Source organism: Saccopteryx leptura, chromosome 2 (genome assembly GCF_036850995.1).
Source record: "Saccopteryx leptura isolate mSacLep1 chromosome 2, mSacLep1_pri_phased_curated, whole genome shotgun sequence".
Lineage (NCBI taxonomy): Eukaryota > Metazoa > Chordata > Mammalia > Chiroptera > Emballonuridae > Saccopteryx > Saccopteryx leptura.
Genome location: NC_089504.1, coordinates 356,058,536 through 356,084,164, shown reverse-complemented (window position 1 = coordinate 356,084,164; position 25,629 = coordinate 356,058,536). Strand labels below are relative to the sequence as shown.

The 25,629-nt window shown below is 50.1% G+C and overlaps 1 protein-coding gene across 7 annotated transcripts in view; it reads right to left on the bottom strand.

Moving 5' to 3' along the window:
- The window catches only part of MSI2 (musashi RNA binding protein 2), a 416,189-nt gene extending 391,586 nt beyond the window's left edge, over positions 1-24,603 (bottom strand). For all 7 annotated transcript variants that reach the window (XM_066364640.1, XM_066364641.1, XM_066364643.1 and 4 more), the window contains exons 1-5: positions 24,487-24,603; positions 24,151-24,191; positions 23,745-23,826; positions 22,941-23,025; positions 19,144-19,185 (exon numbers count right to left, since the gene is read on the bottom strand). In XM_066364640.1, the coding sequence (XP_066220737.1) occupies positions 19,144-19,185; positions 22,941-23,025; positions 23,745-23,826; positions 24,151-24,191; positions 24,487-24,548 (312 nt within the window). In that variant the 5' untranslated portion in view covers positions 24,549-24,603. The remainder of the gene's footprint in view (positions 1-19,143; positions 19,186-22,940; positions 23,026-23,744; positions 23,827-24,150; positions 24,192-24,486) is intronic.
- Between the last annotated feature and the right edge of the window lie 1,026 nt (positions 24,604-25,629).

The window sequence follows — 25,629 nt, the reverse complement described above, 5'->3', positions numbered from 1 at the left end:
GTCCCTGGTCCTTCCGTCCACGGTGGCCCGGGTTTCTCTGGAGACATCCCCCGGAGCAGGGCCGTCCCTGGTCCTTCAGTCCACGGTGGCCCGGGTTTCTCTGGAGTCACCCCCCAGAGCAGGGCCGTCCCTGGGCGGCTCCGGCAGCGGTCAGTCAGCCCGATTGCTCCAGTCCAGAAGGTCCTTTTCAGACAAAGGGTCTCACTGAGGCAGAGAGGCTCGGCTCTGAGGTGCTCACCTTGCACCCCTGAAAAGGGCCCGCAGGCCTCTGCTGAGCGTCCCGGGACTGAAACACAGTCTGTTGGAAAACAAGGCTCTTGAAAGCACTTTCTGGAAGGTGAGATCCTAGCTTGGGTTCGGCTCAAAGGAAGAGCTAAACGGGGTGGGCTGGAACGGAATCAGCCCCCCTGAGAACCCAGCAGTAGAGAGAGAGCAGCTCGACTAGACTTCTGGGAGGGGCTGGCAGAGGAAACGCAGAGGAACATCTGGACTGCAAAGACAGGACAATTCACTTGCATCGTTTTCTGCCCTTGGAGTTGGGTAGGAAGTATCATTACCAACCCACCAGACAAAAGGAAGAGGCCCAGGTGGGCTTCGATAGGTGGGGGTGGCACTACAGGTAGCCAGGATACACACGGCTCGTTCACTGCTCTCTATGTAAGATCCGCTCTTTATGGGCCACTGTGGCCTTCAGCGCTCTGGATGGATGGGACAGGTTCCCGCTGGACCACAGAGGACTAGGCCTCGTCACACGTTCCTGTGGACTGAGCACACACAGACGAGCGAACACCAAGCCCCAGGACACTCTCACACACCTCCTGTGACACTGGCAAGACCGCTTCTGGGGGGAGGTGACGCTGCAGCTCCTGCCCCCACCTCACTGGCCACAGGTGGTAACAAGATGGGTGGGCCCCTCCCCATGGACCCCTGGCCTGAGCTGAACTCATCCAAGGACCCCTGGCTTGAACATGCTCTTCCCCCCAACAGCCATCTGCCCAGGCCACCTCTACCCTAAAACTCACTGACGGCTCCCAGTGACCTAAATCTATGGTCCCCAAAGTAGGGTTTGGGAGGGGAAAAACAAACTAGAATTTTTATTTGTGTTTAGGGTTTTTTTTTCATCCTTTTTTATTTTTCATTATTTGTCTATGATTTAGAACAGGGGTCCCCAAAGTACGGCCCGCGGGCCGCATGTAGCCCCCTGAGGCCATTTATCCGGCCCCTGCCACACTTCCAGAAGGGGCACCTCTTTCATTGGTGATCAGTGAGAGGAGCATAGTTCCCATTGAAATACTGGTCAGTTTGTTTATTTAAATTTACTTGTTCTTTATTTTAAATATTGTATTTAATCCCATTTTGTTTTTTTACTTTAAAATAAGATATATGCAGTGTGCATAGGGATTTGTTCAGTTTTTTTATAGTCCGGCCCTCCTACGGTCTGAGGGACAATGAACTGGCCCCCTGTGTAAAAAGTTTGGGGACCCCTGATTTAGAGGGTACATAATGTTTTAGCACAGTAGTGTGTCACTTATATAAACGAGTAAGTCTACAAGTACACACTCCCAGAATAGTTTGCCCATAGGGATACTTCACTAAAAGTGTGCAGACTTCCAGCCAAAGGGGTAACTTCATCCCCCTCAGCCAAGCTCATCCCAAAGTGTGAGCTGGGGGCTATGTCCACAAAGAGGACAAGCCAAACTTGCCTGTCCCTTGAATACTCCCACTCAGCTGACCAAATCACCACACTGCTGCTCCAATTTGCAAACACCTCAAACCCATCCACAGGTCTCTGTGATCCTTTACTGATCCCCCCACATCTTCCTGGGGCTCCTACAAGTTGTTTTCCACATGGACTGTCAGGTGATCTTTTCCAAACCAAAACTGATCATTTCCCATCCTTCTTAAACCCGTAAGTGGGTTCCTTGACCCTCTCAGGGCAAGATAAACGCAGGGCCCAGCCGCGCCTGCCTCCTCCCGGCCCTCTGCATTCCAGAACACAGAAAGAGCCTGGATCCTCCATCCCAAGTTTACACCTATGTTCACCTTTCAAGCTCAGCCTCCATGGACTTCTCCAGGAAGCCTTCCCAAAACCCCACAGGAGACCTGGTTTCCCTGTGACGTGACGTGACGCTCCCTGAAACAGCCTATGCAACTTTGTAGCATGTATGGGAACAATTCTGCAACAATGGGTCCCACACCAAGTTGCTTCATGAACAGGTCCATCCATCGCCAGATGCAAACCCAGGAACCGCATGGCCCTCATCACAGCTGCACCCCCTCTTCCAGCTTCGGGCCTGGCTGAGGATTGAAGCCCCAGAAATTTGCTGTGTGATGAGCCCATCAATCTCTCACCCCACCCTCCTCTGTGCTCATAGGCCAGCCCATGAGGAACAAGTTGCCACACCCCCAAGAGCCATGCTGCCTAACCGCTCGCTCCCACCGTTCCTTTGACTTGGAGGCTCTCCCCTCTCAAGATTCGAGCTCATGGGAGGCCTCCCCCATGAGCCCTGCCCTACCTGTCCCCTCCTGTGTCCCACTGGGCATGGTACAGACAAGCACGGCCACTGCCCCCGCATGGCACACTGCCTTGTTCATACACCAGTCTCCTCGTCAGCCTGGGAACAGCCAGAGGGCGGGGCCAAGTCTGCGCCTTTGTCTCTATAGGGCCCGAGAGCCGCCTAAGCAACTTTGTCCAATGCGTGGCCTGCTTGGGCTCATTTGCATATACGTATCCCCTTTCTTCCTGAAGATGCTTTATTCCATACTTCCTCTAAGGGAATAACAGTAATAGTAGAATATTATTACCGCCCAGGGCTTTTCCCACCCACAACACCCTACCAGGCCTGCCCTCAAAAAGAGAACAAGATGGAGCCAAGTGGCCACATGAGGCCAGTGCCCACAGCTCTACCTCGGCAGTGGCCAAAAGGGGCAAGTACCTGCCCCCAACTCAGACATTCCTGCTACATGAGAAGCAGGTCCTAGGGCCGACTTGAGAGGAGGCAACCAAAAGACAGAGCTCTGTCTGCCAAACATCCTTACGAACATTCCGAAACGCGAAGGCCTTGATCAGCCCGGCCTCAGTCAAGCAAGGCTTCTGAATTGCAGATAGTACCGGGCACGGGTTTCCAAGAACTGATGTGGGTCTCTACACAGCATGGTGAGTGGATCTCCTCCTCTCCCTCCTTCCCTTCTCCTGCTGCGAAGTGGCTAAGATGTCACGCAAAGGGAGACCCAGTCCCTATCCCCATGACGTTGTCTGGTACCAGGGATGTTGCAGCCCCCAGCTCGGAAATGCCGGCAGGCCCACCCCAGACCTCCCTCTGCTCTGCAAGGCCCACCCGGCAGCCAGGACACACCCCCAAAGTGACACTGAGCCCCTCCGCCCACAGAGCCGGTCACCACTCCATCATCTAAGCTCCAGACCGGGCATCAGGCAGCCCTACCTTCTCGGCCACCTATCTCTCCCTGTAGGAAGCTCTGCCCAACTCAGAAAGCCAATCTGTGCAGCTCAAAAATTTTCTTGATGAGGCCCGGGCTTCACCACACTGTGGCTGTTTCAGGAACCTTCCTCGGTCAGGACACTATGCAGCTGGTAACAGTAAAAGCAGCTCACACATATACAGTGCAAAACACCCCCAGAAACAGTGCTCAACTCTCTATGAACACTGCTGCATGTAATCCCACAATGCCCCTGTATGGTCAATACTTGTATTATATTATCCCACTTCACAGATGGGGAAATTGAGGACTAGCAAAGTTAAGTGACCTTCCTGAGGTCACCCAGCGAGGTATTAGGCCAGAAACAAAACTCTAAGACTGCCTGCCTTCTAAGCCTGTTGTCTTAATCCCTACACAGTGCTGCTTCCCACCGCTTACTCCTCGGTCTACAGAAAGGGAAACTGAGGCAAGAAGCCATGAGGCCGCTGGCCTGAGTTCACATTCTGCTAATCAGCACCAGGCTGAGAGCTGGAAGCCAGGTCTCTCCTCCCATGCCCGGAGCATTCACACCCACGGTCAGCCACCCTCCCTCCTACCCCACCACCCTGTCAAAAACACACCAACCCAAACCCAGAGGCCAGAGACAGGTCCTCACCGTGATGGAAGCTCAGGGCAGCAGGTCACATCCTCTCTGGGGCTCCTGTCTCCTACCTGTGCCGTGGACCTCACTGGCTCCTCATCCTTCCTGCCCCCCGCCCCCAAAGGTCTGAGTCAGGCTTGCAAGCAAGGACCCGGAGCCTCAGCACAAAATGAAGTGTCTCCCTGTGACCTGCACTTCTTGGGGACTCGCCTCAGAGAAAACGGAAGCGTCACCCAGTTCGGAAACCAAGGAAGAAGGCCTGCCCCTTTTAGGAAGCTGAAGGAAGAAATGACTTTCAGGTACACAGGGAGAAACTGAGGCAAAGAGCAGCGACAGCAAGCTGGTCAAGGCCCCACACTGCTGGGGGGGGGTAGAGGGAGAACTTCCTCAGAACCCAGACGGGCCTGCCCTCTCGTCCTGTTCCCGTCTGGGGGGCTAGGAGAAGGGGCTGCGTGTCTTTAGGAGTCCAGCCGCGTCTCTTTCTCTCTCTCTATTTTGTTCCTTTGGCTTTTAAATCCAGAAACTTCCACACACACATACACACAGAGAAGCAGGCCAAGGCAAAAAGGAGCCATATTTGTCACCACGGTGGAAGCTCCCTCATCAGCCACCGAGGTCGAAACCAGCTCCTAATTAATATTAACCCTCCAAATCAGAGTCATGCTCAGGAAACCTGGGTTGAAGAGACACAGGACGGGAGGGGACTCACCAATTTTCTTTTTACTTCATCTGGAAAATTAAGAGCACCGCTAATTTGAACGAGAAATCATCAAGGAAAGTAATCAGAACTCGGCACGGCCCAGAACGTGGCGGACTTGGCCGTGGAGCCTGCCGCTTCCATGCGCAGAAATTAAAATGACTGTGGCAAGAATAGCAATGATGGCGTGGGTCTGTCCCTCCTCCCTCACCCTGAGGACACACAAAAACCCTTACAGAAGACCCTGATGGCGATTGGACAAGGTGCCCTCCGAAATTATCTGTTCGAATAAACGAGCAGAAAGCCGGGCAAGATTCCACCTCAGTCCTACATGTGAGGGTGCCCCCCCCCTGTCCCCCAGACCCCTCACCTCAAAGGACCCCAGAGGGGCAGGGAACGTGGGCACGGAAGGGGGAGAGGCGCCCGGAGACCCTGCACTCCAAACACAACACGTATTTGCTGTTTCTGCATTAATTACAATAAACTGCTTCATAGCCTAGCGATCACTTAATGGAGCAGCAAATAGGGCTTCTTCCCTATAATTAGTCAATGTAATCTACTATTTCCCTCCTCCCGGCCACCCCTTCCCATCCCCTCCGCACCACCATTTTTACACATGCCCCAACCCCTTCCCAGGATCCACTTATAACCCTAATCCTGGTCCACAGTCCCCGCACCACCTGGTGAACTCGTGAGGCAGAGGGGACTAACGCGGAAGTGAACGGGAAGGTACAGACAGCCACAGGTGTGCGATGGCGTCGGCTTTCCCAGGCCGACGGCGGATCTGAGGGTCGGGGATCGACCAGGCCTACAGCTGGACTGTGGGCACATCCTGGAGCTCCGACAAACTTGTCCCACTCACACGATGGGGCTCACGGGGCTGTAGTTCCAAACCTAACGTTCCGCGTCCCCAGGGAAAAGGCTCTGTGGTCCCAGCATTCTCCCTCCCTCCCGACTGGGAACCTCACTCCCTCCTTCTAAGCAGCTCCCAAACCTCTCCCCCCTCCCAGCCCTGCACCTCGGCACCAAGTGTCACAGGCACAACCCCACCTTCAAAGGCACGTGGACACCATCTGCGGTTCCCGACTACATAAAAGTATTTCTCTACCTTTGAAAATACGGGTTTTGTGAAATGAAGCCCCTAAAACAGCCCTAATGCATGTAGATTAAGGATAACAACACCCCTTCTCATGGTCTGCTTTTCTCTACTCCTCCATCTAAGGACTTGTTAGCTAACTGCAGACATCCTTATCTCCAGCCAGAGAAAAAGACTGCATCTTTCTCATTTTCCAGATACAAAAAAAAAAAAAAAAAGATCCCAAACTCACAATTCTATTATCCCCATTTTTTAGGTGTAGAATCGAAGCTCAGAAAGGCTTTAACAGCTTCCTATAGTCACAGAGGAAGCACCAAGATTCAGATGAGGTCCCCCTGAGCCCAGGCTGCGCTCCTGTCCAACCACACACTCCCCCTGCTACAGCGTCCTCACAGGGCTAAACGCGGATTACACAGCAATTCCACCTGTCGTATCTAGTCACACACCCACACACCGTGTGTGTGTGTACATATACTCTTTGTATTGCTCAATACATAAGAAAAAATAGAGAGAGAGAGCAGATTCCAGCACTAACAATTCTCCGACCACCGAGGAAGGCAGGCAGACAGCCTTCGGCCACATTAGCATCAGAGGTCCCTCTTCCTAACACTGTGTTTCCTAACAATACTACAGCTCACACACACCCCACTCTTCCTGCGTGCCAGACATCCTTCTGGCATTTTATATGTCAATCCCTGTAACCCTCCCCCCACAGCAAATCCACGAAGGAGATACTATTATCATGTCCATTTTGCAGATGACAAAACTGAGGCACAGAATCCTTAGGTAACTACTCAAGGCAGGGGTCTCAAACTCGCGGCCCGCGGGCCCGAGTTTGAGACCCCTTACTCAAGGCCACACGGCTGGTAAGTGGCAGGGCAAGGATTTACCCTGAGATCGCCCGGTTCCAGAGCCCCTGCTCCACCACTGAGTCATCCCACCTCAATGGAAAGTAAGAAAATATGATCAAGTCAATGATTACATGCAAGCGAGGGGATGGGGTGGGATCGGGCCTACATTTGGAACTTCTCTTTTCCCATTTACAGCGACTCATTCACAAGCTGGTTTCAGGACTTCTCTGTCGCGAACAATTGGTCAATTCAAGCTCTCTTGTCAATATGTGAGCCGAGGGCCCACAAGGCCCAGAGAGCTGGTCTCCAGGCAGCTTTTAAAGCCCCTGCTCTGAGAGAGATGTCTGAGGCTGCTCGAGTTCAAACCCACAAAGCACTTCCCCGACACCTGGGGTGTCGTCTGGATGCCCTGAAAATGGTCATTTCCCATTAACACAGCCAGTCCTCCTCCTGAGATGCCCAGGGGGTCGGCTCGTCCTCTCTCCCTCATCTCTTGACAGCCTGGGGAAGAACTCGGGCACCGGTCTCCACGGCCCCTCTGCTCTAACCCACTGGGGTCGTGCTGGAAAGGGGCAGCCGGGAGAGCCAGTGCTGTGCACGCACACGCTTTGCAAACAGGATGATGTGGTGATAACGGCAGGCCCAACATGCTAACGTGGCAGCGTGCCAAGCACACGCCGCCCGGGCAGGACTTGTGCTCAGAAGGACTTTAATTGAATTCTTTCAGCAAGTGCAGCAGAAAAATTCATAATGAGCTCCCCCCCAACCATATCAGTCAGTACTACAGTTGTGTGGATCCAATGAAAAATCACTTTGAACAGGGACATGGGACGTCGACGGACCTGAACAAACTGCACAGCAGGAGGAAACGATGATCAAACTCACGGCTCTTTCTTTTCAGAGCAACCGAGTCTGCGTTACTACCCCTATCGGTACAGGAAAACAAGGTCTGAGCCTGGCTCCCTAGTGAAAAATGCAAAATTTGTATAATTAAAATTATACTTGTGAAACTCAAACACACTTTAATTTCCTAAGGGCCCCCTCATCAAGTCAGAAGTTCCTACTAAAACCAATTATCTGCTTTGAAAACAGAGGAAGAAACATATCCATGGAGTAGTCTATGGAGGTCCACAGCCCAGTTTTCCCTAAGTTCAAGCATCCTTTTTTCCCCAGGCGAAAAGACGGTGAACGCACTGGTTGGTTTTTAAGTGTTACGTGTGTAAGTTGAAACATTTTTGTTTGTTTGTTTGCCTTTAGCTACAAAAATGACAAGTTTGAGAGCTCTCCCAGAGGGGACTGAGTTGAAAAGGATTAAAAAAAAAAAAGATATGCCTCAATAAACACACACCGTATTTCTACCACCTATCTCACTCCACGTCCCATCTACATTTTGTCTTAGGATCTCACAGCAGTTTTTAAACACTTGTCCATTACTGTTTTAAATGCTCACTCCAACGCCATTATGAAAAACAACAAAGATACCAGCCTCGTTTCTAGGACTGATGGGGCCAGGTACTTACTCCCCAAGGTCCTGCCCAGGAATGCCGAGGCTTCGTACCTCCTTACCAGGTTAAATACTGCTCACAAAAGCTAGGGGATATTTCAAAATGAATACAAAGCGATAAAATATCCCCTAATTTCTGTGAGCAGTACATATTCCCCAAAAGCTGCAGCTTTTCCGGAATGACGGAAAATTCTTGCACAAGAGCAACATGAAAATAGGGACTATTCTCCAAGGCACTAAAATATTTAAGAAGCCATTGTCACAATGTTTCATCTATACCATCAATATGAAATGTTATCAGGCCAGGGCCTTAAGAAGAAGAAAAAAGGAAGCAGCAGCAGCTATGCACCAACCGGTTTTCTCTTCCTACCTCCCTGGAATCCATTTCAGAGACAAGGATATTGACTTTTCACACTCGGGGCTTTGGTGTTCCAACAGGGCCCAGCTTCCTGATCTCCGCTTCCCTTGCCACCCACCCAGGCTCCCGCAAAGTCCCTGGAAGGTAAAACAAAATGCCTCCCCATTTAAAACTTTACTTTTCAGTAGGTGTGAAGAGATGGGAGAGTACCGTGGTGTGAAAACTGTCATGGGAACACGTAGCAGCAACGCGCGCAGGAACGCAAACATACGGGCGCCCGCGCATGCGTGCCGAAGGAGCCGGACTTGGCTGCGAGCAAGACGTGGGAACTTCCACTGGCAGGGCTCCTTGTGCCCCTCCCACCAGAGCGGTCACCCTGTTATCGGCCCTCTGCTGCGCATTTTGCTACTCTAGGTCTTTCCTGCACTCTTCCTGCGGGCAGCCGGCTTCCACAGCATCCACATCCATTCTTTGGGAGATTATCAAAAGTTTTGATTTGAAGATTTGAAGAAAAGAAAAAACTTAGATAGAGCCTCTCTGCTCACTCTGTCCCCTCCTCCAGTTTCTTCTTTGGTGCTTTATTCAAGATCCCGCACACAAACCATGCTCTGAAACCCATTTACAACACGCCAGCTTAACAACAACAACAACAACAAAATCTAGTAATTGTAGTGGCCCGTCTATTTGCAATTGTCCAAAGAGAATAATTCATTTCGGTGGAGGATACAGCTGAAGCCCTGAATACATTCCAACACTGTTTTCTGCCCTTCAAAACAATAAAAATGTAAAAGCCCAGAGGAGAGAAGGCCCCGAGGTAGCAGGAAGGAGGCTCTCTTGACCCCTGAGGAATGTCTTCTCCTGGATCTTCTAAAGCACTCTCTCCCCAGAATGCATCATCAAGACCATTTTATTAGATTTTTTCTAAACCCTTGGAATTGTCACATAATTGAAACAGAAACAGCAATTTGGAGCTCTGAATGGATTTCTTAAAAAGAAGAGAGCGCCCTTGCCCCCTCTCACCCCTAACCTAAATTTAAGGCCCTTACACACAAAACCCTATTTATCTTTTAAATCCTCCCCGACCATAAAAGTTACACATTCCCCTAATGCCTTCGATTTCAGGGCATTCGGGAGAAACTCATCCCAGACAACAGGCTAAAAAAAGAATCCATTAGCATTAACTTGCCTGTCACAGCCAGTGACAGATAAATGAATGTGATGCTTTCAGATCAGTCATTGGTGGAACTACCCCCAGGCAGATAAAGACCGAGACCGGGAGAGAGAAGGCTCACGGGGAGACCTCTCACACAGCGGTGTCTTCGTTGTCCCCTAGCTGCGCCCCAGGACTTGGCTCTCAGAGGCAGCAAAAACACAGAACCAGATACGGAACAGGAAATGAATTCCCAACGGCCACTGAGCAGCTCCAAGATAAAGGATGCATGCCATCTCCCCTCCAAGAGCCAGGACCCCAGGAGCAGGCCCAGCCACTGACACATGCTGTTCTATCCATCACCCCTAGAAAGTGGCAACAGTACCATTCAACTCAGGAGTTACTAAGTAAGAGCCTCCAATGATTTGAGCAGTATGTGGACCCACTATGTGTAGATACCACCCAAGGCCCTTCATTTAATCCCCTTAACAATTCAATAATGTAGGTGCTATTTAAAATCCCCATTTTACAGATGAAGAAATAGAGGCACAAAACCATTACTTTTGTCTGAAAATGTGACTTCTCCAAAAGTCCATAGTTGGTAAGTGGCCTTTAACTATGCTAAACAGGTTCTTATAGAACAGGCAACAGAAACTAACCTGAAGCTTCCTGGCCAGAGGATAACCGATGTTATTCCTCAGCTGAGCATCTTACAGCAGTCAGGCAAAACGCCAGAGCCTCAAATCTACCCAGTCCTGTTGGGTGTAGCGGAGCTTAGCGGTTAAGGGAGCCAGGATATGGGATTCAGACAGACTTTGGTCCAAACACCAACCCTGACCCTTACTGGTTCTGTGGCCCCAGGAAAGCTGTTCACCCTCCCTGGGCCTTAGTTTGCCCATCTGTGAAATGGAGATGATACCCACAAAGGACTGTTGTAAAAATAAAATTCAAGGAGACTGAGTATATAGAGGCTTTATAGTATGGTGCCTCCAACAAACGGATTCACAATCAGAGACAGCCGTTATTTTGAGTTAGACTTTCTCTTTTTGATGATTCAAGGTCTCAAAAGTAAAAGAAGTATGGAATCCAGGAACCCAAACTGGAGATTAACTTTGCAGCTTGATGCCACCTACCCTTGAAGGAGACGGAGAGTGGGGACCCCTTGTATTTGGAATACCTGTTCCAGCTGGACCAACCACCCTAGGCTATTGCTAGTGTACCACAGGGTGCTCAGTCCTAAGACCACAGGGCTCACACCTCTCACACCACACAGAAGGCAGACATTGCCCACAGGCCGCCACTCGCTCCAGGGTGGCCCCAAGCAGACACCACTTAGGAAGTCACAGAGCCACAGGGTACAAGCACTGGTGTCACACAGACAACCTGTGATTTCCCTACCAAGAAATGACATCGCACTGTCTACATACAGGAAAGTCAAGATCACTGCTTGGACAGGGACAGAGTACCGGACTTTAGAATTTTGTCTGTCTCATGCCCCTTGTTAGGGAGGTGAAGAGGAAGATAGAAACAAGAGAATGACAGAGCCTTTTGTAGCTGCCACACACCCCAAAATAGCAGGGGTGCTATCTTCCGAGAACATCACTCCCAAAGAAGGGGCTACAGCCAGAGAGAATGTGGTATGGATTTTGCTAAATGAACAAGTCCAGGACGAGTTCTCCATGAAATTGCATCGGCCATAGTCCTAGCTGTGACCCCAGCTTCTCTACTGATCCCCAAGAGCTCACAGCATCGTACGGAGCATCCCCGTGATCTTGCACGCGCACACAGGTTCCCCGGCACCTGCCAAGTTAAGGGATGAGCTCGTCTGCTCCGCCCAGCCTTCAAGGCCTTCCCCCCCTGGCCCCAGCCTACTCGCCCAGCCTCACCCCAGAGCACTCCGCAGCACACACCCTGTGAGCAGCTGCGCGCCCTGACCTCTCCTAGCCCCCGTAGGAAAAACTGCATTCCTGCCATTCTTCCTTGCTACCTGTTGTTCTTCAGGATGTGGGCCAAAGAGCACCTCTTCCGAGGAGCAATTTTCACTCTTCCTCCCTCTTAATGCTGTTCCTCCCTCTCCACCTGTACTGAGTGCGTCCTTTCCTGTAGCACAGACAGCTCCCCTCCTCCCAGCAGGGAGGTAAGACCCCTGAAGACAAGAACGGTGTCTCCAGTGTCACTCTGCATTCATTCTATCTAAGTGGAGATCCAAGGTGTACAAAAGAGCAGTACAGCATTAAAGGCAAAGCAGTATTATTATGATTATATTATTATGATTAAAGTGAGAGGTGGGGAGGCAGAGAAACAGACTCCCACATGCGCCCCAACCAGGATTCACCTGGCAAGCCCCTACTGGGCAATGCTCTGCCAATCTGTGGCTACTACCCCATTGCTCAACAACCAAGCTATTTTAGCACCTGAGGCAAATCCATGGGACCATCCTCAGTGCCGGGGGCCAACTTGCTCAACCATTTGAGCCATGGCTGCAAGAGCAGATGAGAGAAGAGAAATAGAGAGAGAGAAGGAAGAGGGGGAAGGGGTGGAGCAGATGGTCGTTTCTCCTGTGTGCCCTGACCGGGAATCGAACCCTGGACTTCTACACACTGGGCCAATGCGCTACCACTGAGCAAACCAGCCAGGGCCATTTTTTTGGTTTTTTGTTTCTATTAGCAAAATAGGCTTATACCCTTAGAGTTTATTTTCCAGTGGAGGCAGTAAGGCATGAACCTAAATAACCGTAAGACTCGGAATGAAGCGCCTAACGCAGTCCCAGGAGCAGAGAAGTGGTAAATTACTGAACACTGAACGTAGTAACTGACTGTATGAAAACATACGGCCCTGCCCCACCCCTCCCATCACTCTCTGCGCACTTCGGCTTTCACACTCATCCGTGTGTTCTGTGCGTGTCCCTGGACCCACTGCTCATTCCCCCACTCGAGTAAAAGCCCCGTGAGGGCAGGGGCTTTGCCTTACTCCCCACACTGTCCACGGAACCACACACAGGGGGCGTCCAATAACGTCTGCTGAATAAATAAATGAGCGAGTGCCGAGCACAGTGCCTAACGGATGTCTTTGCTAATTTATGATTGTCGATGGGGTCATAACTGAAAAAGACGCAGAGCGCCGTGGAAATCCAGAGGAAGAAGTATGATGTCCACGAGGGGGCAGGGACAGCTTTGCGGACAAAGTAACGATGACGCTGGGCCCTGTAAGAGGAGTCCGTCTTCTACAGTAGAAAGAAGGAAGGGCAGAGCAGACAGGGAAGACAGGGAAGAGAAGGGAGGCAGTTTCGAGGCAGAAAAAGTAGATGAGTCAGGGAAATAAGCTGGAAGAAGATCCTCGCCCCTGCCCCTGCCTCAGACAGATCGTGAAGGACGCTCCCCAGTCAGGCTAAGAAGTTTCGACTCTGTTCACAGGGCACCAGGAAGCCATGGAGGGTGTCCTGAATCCCCCCAAACGTGGGCACACACAGAGTCAGCAGTTAAAAACAGCTAAACGAGCTCTTAGGAAGCAAATATGCCAGATCATATAAGAGGACAGAGATGATGAGCTACATCTCCCTGTGTGTTCCGGTGCTATCGGTTTAAAAATACAAAACAGGACAGGAAGAAGGAAGGGGGTGCTGCCTCCCGGGGCACCCAAGATGCTCAGCTGGCTCCCCGGGGAGTGCCTTCCTCTTCCTCCTCCCTTCCTGAGAGACAGAGGAGTCTCACCTGTCTGCCAAAAAGCCCTGACACAGAACACAGGAGACTGACCTGAACGTTGAGACAAAGGCCATGTGAGTCTAGGCAGAATCCAGGAAAAGGACATTTGTAGGACGAGGCGCCCCTCCTCCTGAGCTGACACCTGCTGCTGAAGGGAACTCAGGAAGGAGCTGCTAGCCCCAACAAGACAGAGGCTGAGCCGCTACTCCCCCAGGCCCAGGCCCTGGGGGCAAGGGCTGCAGACACACCGACCCCCTCCCCGGGGCCAGGCCCTGGGGACAAGGGCTGCAGACACGCGACCCCCTCCCCGGGGCCAGGCCCTGGGGACAAGAGCTGCAGACACACCGACCCCCTCCCCGGGGCCAGGCCCTGGGGACAAGGGCTGCAGACACGCAGACCCCCTCCCCAGGGCCCTGGGGACAAGGGCTGCAGACACGCCGACCCCCCCCCCCCCAGGGCCCAGAAACCCACCAGAGGTCTGTGAACTGGGGCTGCCGGGATAACTAACAGCTGCAGATCATCCAAGATGGCAAGACGCTAGAATGACCCGACCCACAGCAGCCAGGGGAGGCCAGATGCTGAAAACTCACCCCCTGCCCTTGAGAAGCTGTCAAGAAGGCGCGCCCCTGAACAGGAGGTGCGTGTGTGAAACGCCCGGGCTGCGCTGCACCCCGCTGGCTGCTGCGTGACAGACCTTCGGGGAGCACAGAAACCTGGCTGCCGGCTCAAGCTGGCCAGACTCAGCCGTGGCACCTGCGGCAGTGACCAAACACACCCCTGGGTGTCAGCTGCCTCTACTGTACAAAAGGCAGGCTGGATTCAGCACACGCATGTAACAAATAGTTACCCAGGGCCAACCATCAACGGCCCCCTGGCGTCAGGGGGCAGACATCCATCCCAGGGACAATTTTTCTTAGGTTATTTTCACCATCGTAATTTTTTCTTAATTCTGCAAAAATAAGTTAATAATAACAGTATCGGCAGACATTTCTGTCAGGCAAAGGCCTCTTGCATTCGCCCTGGAAGCAGCTGCAGGATGAGCACTATACTGTCCCTGTTTCATTTATTAATTTTTTTTTAATTTTTTTATTTTTTTAGATTTTTATTTCTTCATTTTAGAGAGGAGAGAGAGAAGGGGGAGGAGCAGGAAGCATCAACTCCCATATGTGCCTTGACCAGGCACAGGGTTTCGAACCAGCGACCTCAGAGTTCCAGGTCGATGCTTTATCTACTGCGCCACCACAGGCCAGGCCTACGCTGTTACTGTTTTAAAGAGAAGGAAGATGAGGCGAGGAAGGGCTTAGGTTGTAACTCACCCAGGGTCACTGGCTGTGACCGAAAGTGACGGGAAATAGGCCCCCCTTGATCAACAGATATGGTTCTGGCCTCTAAAACTTCAGGAGCAGAATGGCCACAGAAGGGGGGGGGGGCTCTTTCTTACACACAAGGATAATTAAGGCAGATGAGTTGTGCCCGGAGTCACTCTTGCCGCAAGAAGCCAAGCAGTCTCTGGGTTTCTCTGCGCAAGGAAATGGACCCGCAAGCTTGAGCAGAACTCTTCCAGGCAGCCAACACAGCTGCCCAAAGGGACGGAGGCTAGATGACATGATTGATCCCAATCATCTCCGCCTCTCCCCCTAGCTTCAAATTAAGTCATCTTCTCAGAGGAGCACGACCATTTTAATTTTTAAAAAGATGGAGGGTGGGGGGAGGGCTCTTACATATTTCACAAAATGAAATAATCATCCGGAGAAATAGAAAGCTACGGAACAGGCTGATCTCCTTCTGATCAAAATGTGCTTCGCTAATTAACAGCCACTAGTCTCCAAAGAGTCGCCCCTCGACTCCCTTCATAAAGCCCCATTCCGCTTCACTTGAGACGTGAACATTTACATCGCAAAGGGGAATAAATGAACCTCAGGATTCAAAACCCTTCCTTGGGTCGCTCGTTAACATTTTGATCAAAACAGATTTTTATTTATATGATACATTCAAGAATATTATGATAGTGCTTTATAGGAAATCTATTCTTCACTGCCAGGGATTTCTCTTTCATATTAAGTTACAGTTTCTTTCCACTGGTCTTGTTTTAACACCTCCACGGAATATTTCTCCTGCGAGGGTTAGCAAGGAGGAGCAGCCACAAGGCACTGAAATGAATTTTAACTGAAACAGACACTGACATATCATTTACAAGCTCCTCACCCAGCCAGTGAGGAGGGGTGTGCAGTTCACCTTGCCCCTGGGACCCTAACTTACACACACACACACAGAAGTTTCATTGAAGGGAGATAAACAATAAATAAATACGGCTTGACTTAAAGTTCTCTGTTCCTGCCAGCCAGCCGGGTTTTGGCCTCCAACACAAATGTCAGTCTGAAATCCCCGTGGCTAGGCTCAAATTCGATCAGAAGAGAACTGTGGACAAAGAAGACACTTTCTCCCCACCCTGCCCCAGACTCCCAACCACCAGGCATCTTGCCAGTTCTCCGGTTCCCTCCCTGAGGTTGAGCAACTCCAGAGCCACCTGAAAAGAGGCCCTGAGGGGTCAGATGGATTGAGGCTCCCGGACAGTTTCCAATGGCTTTAGGCGACCCCTGTGTTTTGGTCGTTCGACCCCCGCCGGGGTCGCGACCCACAGGTTGAGAACCGCTGCCATAATGGAATGATACAGGGATAGGGCTGATCACCCAACCGTGGCACTTCAAAGTCCTCAGATGCTGGCTGGGGTTCTACTCCTCACAGCCTGATGACCTGGGTCACCTCCTCTTTCCTAACAGAGAGGTGACACAATGCTACCTCCTCAGGCTAGTGCACTGGGAGAGGACCCAGGCCAGGTGTCCTCTGAGTGGGTCCGTTGCATCACTTCTCAACCCATTTGTAACTCGGGCTCCTGATCTATAAAACTGAAATAATACTCCTCTCCACTTCCTAGGACAGAGCTGAAGAGCAGATGAGTTAATACACATGGCGTCCCTGCCGCCATGCCTGGCCCTACCAGTCCCATGCACACGACTGAAACAGCAGTGGGAGCAGCAGGTGACGCAGGCATTCCAATGCGCCAGGGTGGTTAGTTTTTCCAAGCATTTTACCTGCATTAATGTATTTAATCCACACAAAAACTCGATGACATGGGGAAACTGAGGTTCAGGGAAGTTCAGTGATTTGCCCAAATCCACACAGCTAATGAGGGACAGAGCTGGGATCTAAAGTCAGGCTGTCAAGCTTAAAAAAGATCAACAACAACAAAAAGTATTAAACCAACCATAATGGTGATAAGGGTGGTGGTCATGAGTTCAAGGCCCTCCCCCCAAGCCAGGCTGTTTTCTTTTTCACAACAACCTTCTGAGGGAGCTATGGTCATTGCTCCCATTTACAGATGAGCAGACGGAGACTGAGAGAAGGTCATTTGCTCCATGTCACAGTTCCTGGGGCTCAGATGGAGATGATGGATGGGAAAGTCCTTTGTAAAGTATATTGTAAAATACAAAGTATTGTTATGAAACCTGTACAGTCCCATGGAAAGATGCCCTCCCCCAGTTGGTTTAATGTTAGTTCACATCTAAAAGTGTAATGATTCAGCCCTGGCTGGTTGCCTCAGTGGATAGCGTGTCAGCCTGGCGTGCGGATGCTCCAGGTTCAACCCCCGGTCAGGGCACACATGGGAAGTGACCATCTATTTCTCTTTCCCTCCCTCTTCCCCTTCTCTCTTTCTCTTTCCCTCTCGCTGCCAGTGGCTTAACTGGTTCCAGCATTGGCCTCAGACACTAAGGATAGCTTGGTTGGTCCAAGTATTGGCCTTAGGCACTGAGGATAACTCTGTTGATTTGAACAGTGATCTCAGACAGGGGTTGCTGGGTAGATCCCAGTTGGGGTGCATGTGGGAGTCTGTCTCTCCATCTCCTCTCCTCTCACTTAAAAAATAATAAAATAAAAAAATAAAAATATAAAAGTGTGACAATTCACATAAAACATCCCAGACTCCAGGTTGGGGGGTAAGGGTCGGGAGGGTATGTGTGGTACACTTTGACAAGTTTAAGAAATATTCTGTCTCGTTTTCAAGTTGAATGCATCACTGAAAAACCTAATACCATGGTATATTAAAATAAAATACTGCCTCCTTTCTTAAAAAAAGGGGCGGGGGACAAGTAGAAGGAGAAAACAAGTCAAGCCCATGGTCTGACCAAGTCAGGGACTTTTCCAGTTTCCCTCGAGGGTAATCTGATCCTTGTTTTGGGTGATCAAATGACTAACCTGGAAATTTGAAGATTCACACTTACGGAAGAAATAGCAATTCTTCCAAACCCAGGAAGTACTGCTCATTCTGGAAGCCTTCTGAAATGTCAAGGATCACAGAGAATTTGGAAAGCAACCTTGAAACAGTTAAGACAGTCCCAAAGTTTGTGCTCAGTACAGAAATAATCTAACCTCGTTAGCTAATTAATTTGTCTTATTTGCTTAACATTGGCGGGGGGGGGGGGGGTGCCTTAAGAAAGTATTTCACTATATTGACTTAAGGGATTTGTGTTCCCTTAGAAAGAAAGGAAGAAAAGAAAGCAAAAGAAAAAGGAAAGAACTGTATGGAAGAAAGAAATAAAGGAAAGAAGAGGGGGAGGGAGGACGGGGGGATCACATGGCTGAAACAGACTGGAGAGTCTCAAAAAATCGTCCACAACTCCAACATTTTCTCCATTAATGCACAAAACCATTCCTCCCTTTACACAATGACAAGGTTCCGCTTCGGGGAGGCCGTGCTGAAACGCAGAAACTGAGCTGGTTTAAGCCACAGCCCGTTCTCTTTACAAGCTGCAATCAGAAGCTTCACCTTTTTCCCTTTCCTTAAAAGAATGCCAAGGCCAAGGCCACGAGGCACAGATAAAGTCTTTCTCCCAGTGGTAGACAGGAAAGAAAAAAGTACAATGAAAAAGTACGAATTCCAACGTAAGCCATCAGCCCTCCCTTCAAATTTCACCCCGGGCGCGGGCAGCTGTGTCCCCATAGCCACACCTGGCAAGCTCAGGGACAACTATGTTAGCAATAATACACATCAGAAACCGTGCGGGCCCATCTCAAGCCTTGAAGCGAGTCCCACTCCAACAAGTTGGCAACAGTTTCAGAAGCTCCCACCCAGGCCCCAGCACGTGCGCAGAACAGCTGCACTGTGGGCTTCAAGTGTGTCCTGATTTATCTGACCAACCTGAAACCAAGGCCTCCACTGACTCCTCTGTCACACGGAGGGCTTTTTATGGGCCTATGAAGTTGTTTTCCCCAAGGAAACACAAGCTGTGTGCTCAAATTCTACTCCTCTCCATAAACTCCAAGTTGTAAGGCCTCAAAAGAGTATCCTCCAAAAAGAGTCACAAGGAAATGGACATCTTTTCCTGATAGCATCTCGGCAAGGCTTAGAAAATAAACAGAACACTTGCATAAATGTTGCAACATGCCGAGCTGCGTCCTCCCACTAAGGATCAGGCTCCTCTCTGCCTAGCTGTCTGCTTAGAAGCCTGGGGGGGGGGGGGGGCTGACTTACAGACCCACGGTTATCTCAGCGCCGGCCTGGCCTGGCCCCTCACAGCCACATGTAGTCACCCCGAAGGGACCATGTGCACCAGGTTTCAATGCTGCATTGCCAGTGCTCTGTTTGAAACCTGAAATCCTTGGCAACCACCTTTGAGCGCTACAACCCTATTACCGAGTCTCCTACTTACCTTGGGTTGCGCTCGGCGAGGAAATGCAACTTTGGGGTCAATCTGGGAAGGAAAAAAAAAAATGGAAAAGTGGAAGTCAATTACAATACTTTGAGGAGAGAAAATAAAACGTATGATTAAACACCTAATTATTAATCACTCATTTCTCAGGCTTATAACCCAGCTTTTAGTAACTTCTCTGGCAACCCAAAAAGTTTTTGAACTTGGATCCAAACATTGACAGGTTTCTCCCAAAATGTCATAAATAGAGCTAGCCTTTCTGAATTGTGCTACCATGTATCAATATTTCAATGTGGGATGCTGTCAAACCAGATCTCCTGTGTTTTCCCTCAGGCTGGGCCTCTCCTCCACACACACTGAATGGTGAACGGTACCTGCAGCTATCTGATCTGCACGCCGGGAGAAAAGATGGAAAAGCATCGCTGAAAGAATCATAACCTGACAATTAAATGTAAGAGTCTCCAAGAAGTGGGTCGCTGGATGGTATTTCTTCTCCCCAGTGAGGACTAAACAACACAGGAGGGGCAGGGGATTCCAAAACACTTTTTAAATCAACAGTATCCAAAAGTTCCCTAGTGACATCCAACACAGTGCTCCGCTTGAATTGATTCACAGTTTCACAAACCTAAGATCAAAGGAATAGTTCATTCTGTAGTTCTATCCCAAAAGAAAACAGGTGTCAAAACACTTTGGAGCCTGAACTTGGTTCTTAAAATAATAATAATAAATTAAAATAAAAGGGAATGTGTGAGCTAAATCCACCTGGGTTTTAAACATCACAGGGGGATAAAAAAAAAAATCTATGAACAACCTAAACCCAAATTAGAAAAAAAAAAAAAAAAAGCCATCAAGGGGAGAGATTTTTAAAAAATTACTAAAAAAAAAGAAGTCAGAATATAGTATAACAATCAAGGTATTCCCCTACCCTAACCCCAATCCCAGTGGAAAAGGCCCTCTACCCTAGGGTTAGGCCATTCACAGAGCACAGGAGTCTCAATCAGGGACTGGCTTTCAAATTCAAAACAATTCCCAGGGAAGCATTTGACTCTAATAGGCTTGGGAAAAGTTGCTGAATAGAAAATATGGGGGAGGAAAGGAATAAAAAAAATATTCCCATTGTTGGTTTTCATTAGATCTCTAAATGTCATGCGTCTTCAGGTAAAATTCAACATGGAGTGTCACGAATATTGCTGCAAGTTAGTTATTTATAGGCTTTGGCTCTCATATTAAAATTTTCCCCTTTTAAAATGTAAATCTGAACCTTGATTTCAAGTTCTGCCATGGGGTTAAGAAAGAAAAAAAGAGGAATGTTCTGGGGAAAAGCACAGAGGGAGAAAAGGCGATTAATTCTTGTTCACAGACTTACGTCCCTTCGGACCCCAGGGGTAAGACATACAAAGATCTACCACTTTTATTTCGGTAGTTTAAAGACCTAACAAGTCTGCAGCATGTTGGTTTTCTACCTTTAAATATCACCTGAGAAATGAGAGATTATTTTTCAAAAACTAAGAGACAGAAATCTCTGATCTAAGAAACTATCCTTTCATCAAGATTAACATTACCGCATCTACAGGTGTATTCAGCACTGACTAGAGCTGTCTACAAGAGAAATACAACAGGTGTGGATTTCCATTCTGTTGACCAACGTAAGACAGATACGTCTACGCTCCCAAAGGCTTTTTTTTTAACTGACAGGCACACAATTGCAATAATAAGTCATCTTGTTTGTCAGGTAAAAGGTGAGGGATGTGTTAGGGAAGAGGCCAGGAGCTGGAGGGGGTAGAGAGCAGTGAAGAGAGTCAAGTGCTTAAAAGGTGTATGTCTAAAAAATTACAAAACTCAAAGCCAAATCGGACTTCCTGCATTGTGTGTTGGGACAACAGCAGTTGTATGTGTCACAATGAGAGTTCTTTAGTGTTGCTGAGATCTCTAAGGGAGAGGACAGGTCAAGGTACGTATGGCAAATCCCAACCTTTTGCACGTCCCTGTCAACTATTTAAAAAAAAAAAAAAAAAAAAAAACGAACAAAAAAGAAAACTACCAAAAATTAAAACATTAGTTAGTTAGGTACAGCTCTACTTACTGTAGCTACAAATCCTCTAGGAAAAGACTAGGGTACTATTTTGGACATGAATGGCCATTACCTAAACAAAGCTTTTAAGGTAACGGTAAACAAGATCCTCTGTTTCCAAGTCAATAAACCAACCGCTTCTGCCTCCTGCACTGAACGGTTGAAACAAAGTCAAAAGCTAGGTTATACTAAATCATGATGACTAAAACATGTCTACAAACAATTAGGAAAGGAAACTGCAGGCTTTGCACCTGGTACTGAGAGCTATGACCCACCAGCCACTGTAGAAAGCAAATTCTATTTCTCCTGCCCAGGGTGGAGCGAGGGGATAGCTAATATATTCCGAATTTGCTTTGAAATATTTGTTCTAAATTTTACTAGCTATTTGAAATGTCTAGCCAAATAGTCAAAGAGTAAAGAAAAAATTCTTCAAATGTCCATTATTACCCTACAAAGGATCATCCCTGAAATTAGATGACCTAAAAATGCAAAAAGGTTAGGCTGGGGGTATGAAAAATCCAGTACAATTAATAAATCAACTTAAAGTGTGTGGGGTCTTCTCTTGGAGGGGGGGCACGCACCTGACCTCTGATCAGAGAAAGAAGATAAATTTGCAAAGTCAGTGCAGGGGCACCAAAAGGGTCCAGTTTTGGTTTTTCTTCTATTCCATGTTAAAGCCAAAAGGGACTTGGAAGATCACCTTGGCTCCATTCCAGAGAACTTTCCCAAGTTCCTAAGGGGTGGCTGGGACTAGGACCCCACCCCTTTCCTTGTCCCACTACCCCACTAGAGAAGTGAAGTCCCAGGCAACCCAGCACTGCAACCCAATGTCACCTCAGGGCCTCTGCTTTAGCAGGTGTTTAAAAACTGTGGGGAAATTCTAGAAGACATAAACAGAAGGGAGGCAAGCACAGAGCCAACACAGGGGTCTAAATAAAACATTACACATACACCCCTCCCCATTAAATGTGTTCTCATACACTGATACTCCCTCTTCCCTTCCTCTTCTGAGCTCTACCTAGAGACTTCCCCCTCCCCACGTCTCAACACCGGGCTTTAAAACCTTCCAGTGCTCCAACAGCACCCACACTCAGAATAAAGGATCTGAGAAAGAAAAAGGAAAAAATAAAATAAATCACTTTGAAACCCAGGGCCTTATCAGCCTTAGATTTCACACCATCTGGAGTCACCCACTGGATGCCCAGCTTGGCCCTAGAAACGTCTCCTTTCCTTCTCCAACCCAACTCCAAGGCCGCAGTGCCCCAAGAGGAAACCTGTTGCCTAGACCTGGGATTAGCGCCCCCTCGAGTGCTCCTGCGCCCTGTCCCCCTGAGCCAGGAAGCCGTGCCTCCTGGAAGCCAGTTCCCACAACTACGGTTGGTAACCACGCTGTGCTCTCTGACAAAGAAAAGTTGCCTTTGCCTTTGCTCCGTGGTAGTTTCTTTACTTAGTCCTTTGGCCCGGAAAATAGCGCCCCCCAACAAGCCGACCCCTCCCCCAAGCATAAATTGGCAGCAACTGGAGCTGCTGCGGGACGGGCTGGGGGAAAAAAAAAATTCAAAACCCAGTGATGGTAGCAAACTTTAGTGCCAACTCGCAAGCTCTGCTTAAAAGTACCTAGCTCTCAGCACAGAAGTAAAAGAAGGCACTGTCCCTTTAAATGAGGCTGTCAATGCCCAGATCGGTCCTGAAAAGGGGCGAACAACAACAACATAAAGCAACCTACCGTCTTGGAATCTAACTCATGGTGGGGCTGCCCTAATACTTTATCTACACTTGCTGGGTCTGCGAACGTGACGAAACCGAAGCCTCTGAAATGAGACAAAGAGGGAGAAAAACAAACAAGAAAATGTGACACCATTGAAAGCAACAGGGAGTGAGCCCTACTGCAGAATGAAGAACAAAAGTTGCCCCCCACACCCCCCACAGTCCTCTGCCAAACCCCCACCGCTCCGCAGCCCTCCACCTCTTAAGAAAATACACCAAGGTTAATGGGAGAAGTGGAAGGGGGCAGGGCTGGTGGAGGTAACTTGGAAAAAGCTGGTGTCTCCACTCTTTCGCCACCTCAGTTTCCTCTCCTCCTCCTTCCCTTCCCTTTTTTTTTTTTTTTTTTAACGCTTTCTTTTATTCTGATGAAAACCCGGCACTTAGAAGCGATTCATCCAGCTTTCTAAGAGGGGCTTAAGAGTTTGGGGAGCTGGGAGTGGTGAGAAGCATACATTAGAGGGGGGAAAAAACTACGTGGAAAGTGAATGAAGCTGAATGTCATTTTAGACAGGAGAAAAAGAAGCGACGGGAAAATGACTTAAAGCGGAAATATGGGTATCTCTGTACCCAGACAGAGATCAAACCCCAATTTATAATAACCTTTGAGGTTATGGGGGGGTGGGTGGAATAGAGCGACGTTCGAAACCAGCCACATGCCTGAGCCCCATTCTAAATCCGCTTAGCTACTTCCGAAGACACCTCCAAAAATAACACTTAAACTTTGTTCTAAAATAAAGACAAAATCCAGAAGGGAATGGTTTACCTGGAGCGTTTCGTAGTGGGATCTCTCATGACCATACATTCTCTAATTTCTCCAAATTTGCTAAAATAGTCTCTAAGGCTATCTGTAGAGAGAGAAAGAGAGAGAGATGGGGGGGAGAGAAGGTGTGGGCAAAAAAGCAATGCAAATTTTGATCAAGGACAAAAACCAAAAGTAGTTTTCTGTTGATATATTGTTTTGTTTTTTCATTTTTTGCACACGCGGGGGAAATTCGGCAACAGAGGTCGCGTAGAGGGCTTGGAAAGGATTTGCTATTTAAAAAAATAACCTTGTACAGGAGAAGTGGGGAGTCAATGGCGGGGGGGGGGGGCTCCTACACCGGGATAACAAAGAGCAATAAAGAAGCCAAGAAGGGGGGGACCCAGGCGTCCCCCCCTCCCTCCCTTACCTGGTGAGGTCTGCCAGCTCAGTCCACCGATAAACATTTTACTAGAGGGAGAAAACATAACCGAAGTGAGCACCGATGTCAGATCGGCCATTTTGACGTGTAACTTACAAAAGCTAAAAGGAAAGCGGGGGGGAGCGAGCGAGCGAGAGCCGGGAGGTGGGGTGGGGGAGAAGGTGACGGCGAAATGCAATCCAAAGGTGTGTAACTTCCACGGGAGGGGGGCGCGCGGGAGGGGCGGGGGGGCGCGGGAGATGCCGGGCTCCGCGCGCCGCCGTCCCCGCCGCTGCAAGGAGAGCGAGCCCGAGGCGGCGCGGTGGGCAGCGGCTGGAAACTTACCCGGGGTCGTGCTGGGAGTCGTTGGCGCTGCCCGAGGTGCCTTGGCTCCCATTTGCCTCCATATCTGAGCCCCCCCGCCCCCCCACCCCCAAAAGACCGAGCCCCACAGCGATCGGAGCGGAGCGGCGGCCGACTCCGAGCCCCGAGATCTCCCGCTCCCTCCTCCCCCTCCTCCTCCCCCCCGCCCGGGCTCCTCCGAATCGCTCTGCGAGCAGCGGAGCCGGGGCAGCCGCGAGAGCCGTCACACGTGGGCTCGGCTTAGCTCGGCCCCCCTGCTCGCACACCCCCCCGTCCCCGCCCCCCCGGCCCATCCCCTCCTCTCCCCCCCCTCCTCCCCACCCCCATCTCCTCCTCCTCCCCCTCCTCCCGGGCGCACGTGGGGCGGAGTTCTATAACGTCGTGTAACCAATGCCGGTGACGTCACGCACCCCGGCGCGGCCCCCGCCTGCCCGCGCGCGCACAGGCGGCCCCCCGCGGCCAGACCCACGGGGGCGGCGCACGAACCCCGCGGCCCGAGGGGGCCCCGCCTCCAGGCGGGCCGGGCGTGGGGCGTTGGGAAGCGCACCCCGACTTTTCTGGGTCACGTGGGCTGCGAGGAGCGGATGGGTCGGGGGAGGGGGAGGCGCGGGAAGCCAGCGGCCGAACCCTGGTCGGGCAGGGAGAAGACGCCCCCCACCCCTGTTAGTTCGGCCTCGCTATTCAAGTTCGCAGGCCGCGGCCGCCGGGATCCGGGCACCAGACGCCCGCCCGGCTCTGCGCCCTTTTTCCAACCACCGCGCAGAATTTAGGTCAAGGACGTCGCGATCAAACCCAAACCCTGGCGCTCCTCGGGCGGCCCCCGAAATCAACCAGGATCGGGGGTCTTCAGGATGGCCGAGACCCTCTCGCACAAACACCAGCCACAAGTTTTATTTTCCTTTCGCGCTGGAAGTTCTCTTTGGCTGTCGCTCCACACCGGCACGTCCTGCGCGGCTCCCCGCCCTTCCCCGGCAGAGGTACGAATCCGTGCCCGGGAAAGGTTATTTTGGAACTTTGAGAAACTGACACGATTTGAGCAATGAGAAAGCCGAGGAAAGGGTTTCTGCATTAATCAGGCACCATTTTAAGAATAATAATGAAATAGGTTTATAGGTGTCAAGGTCA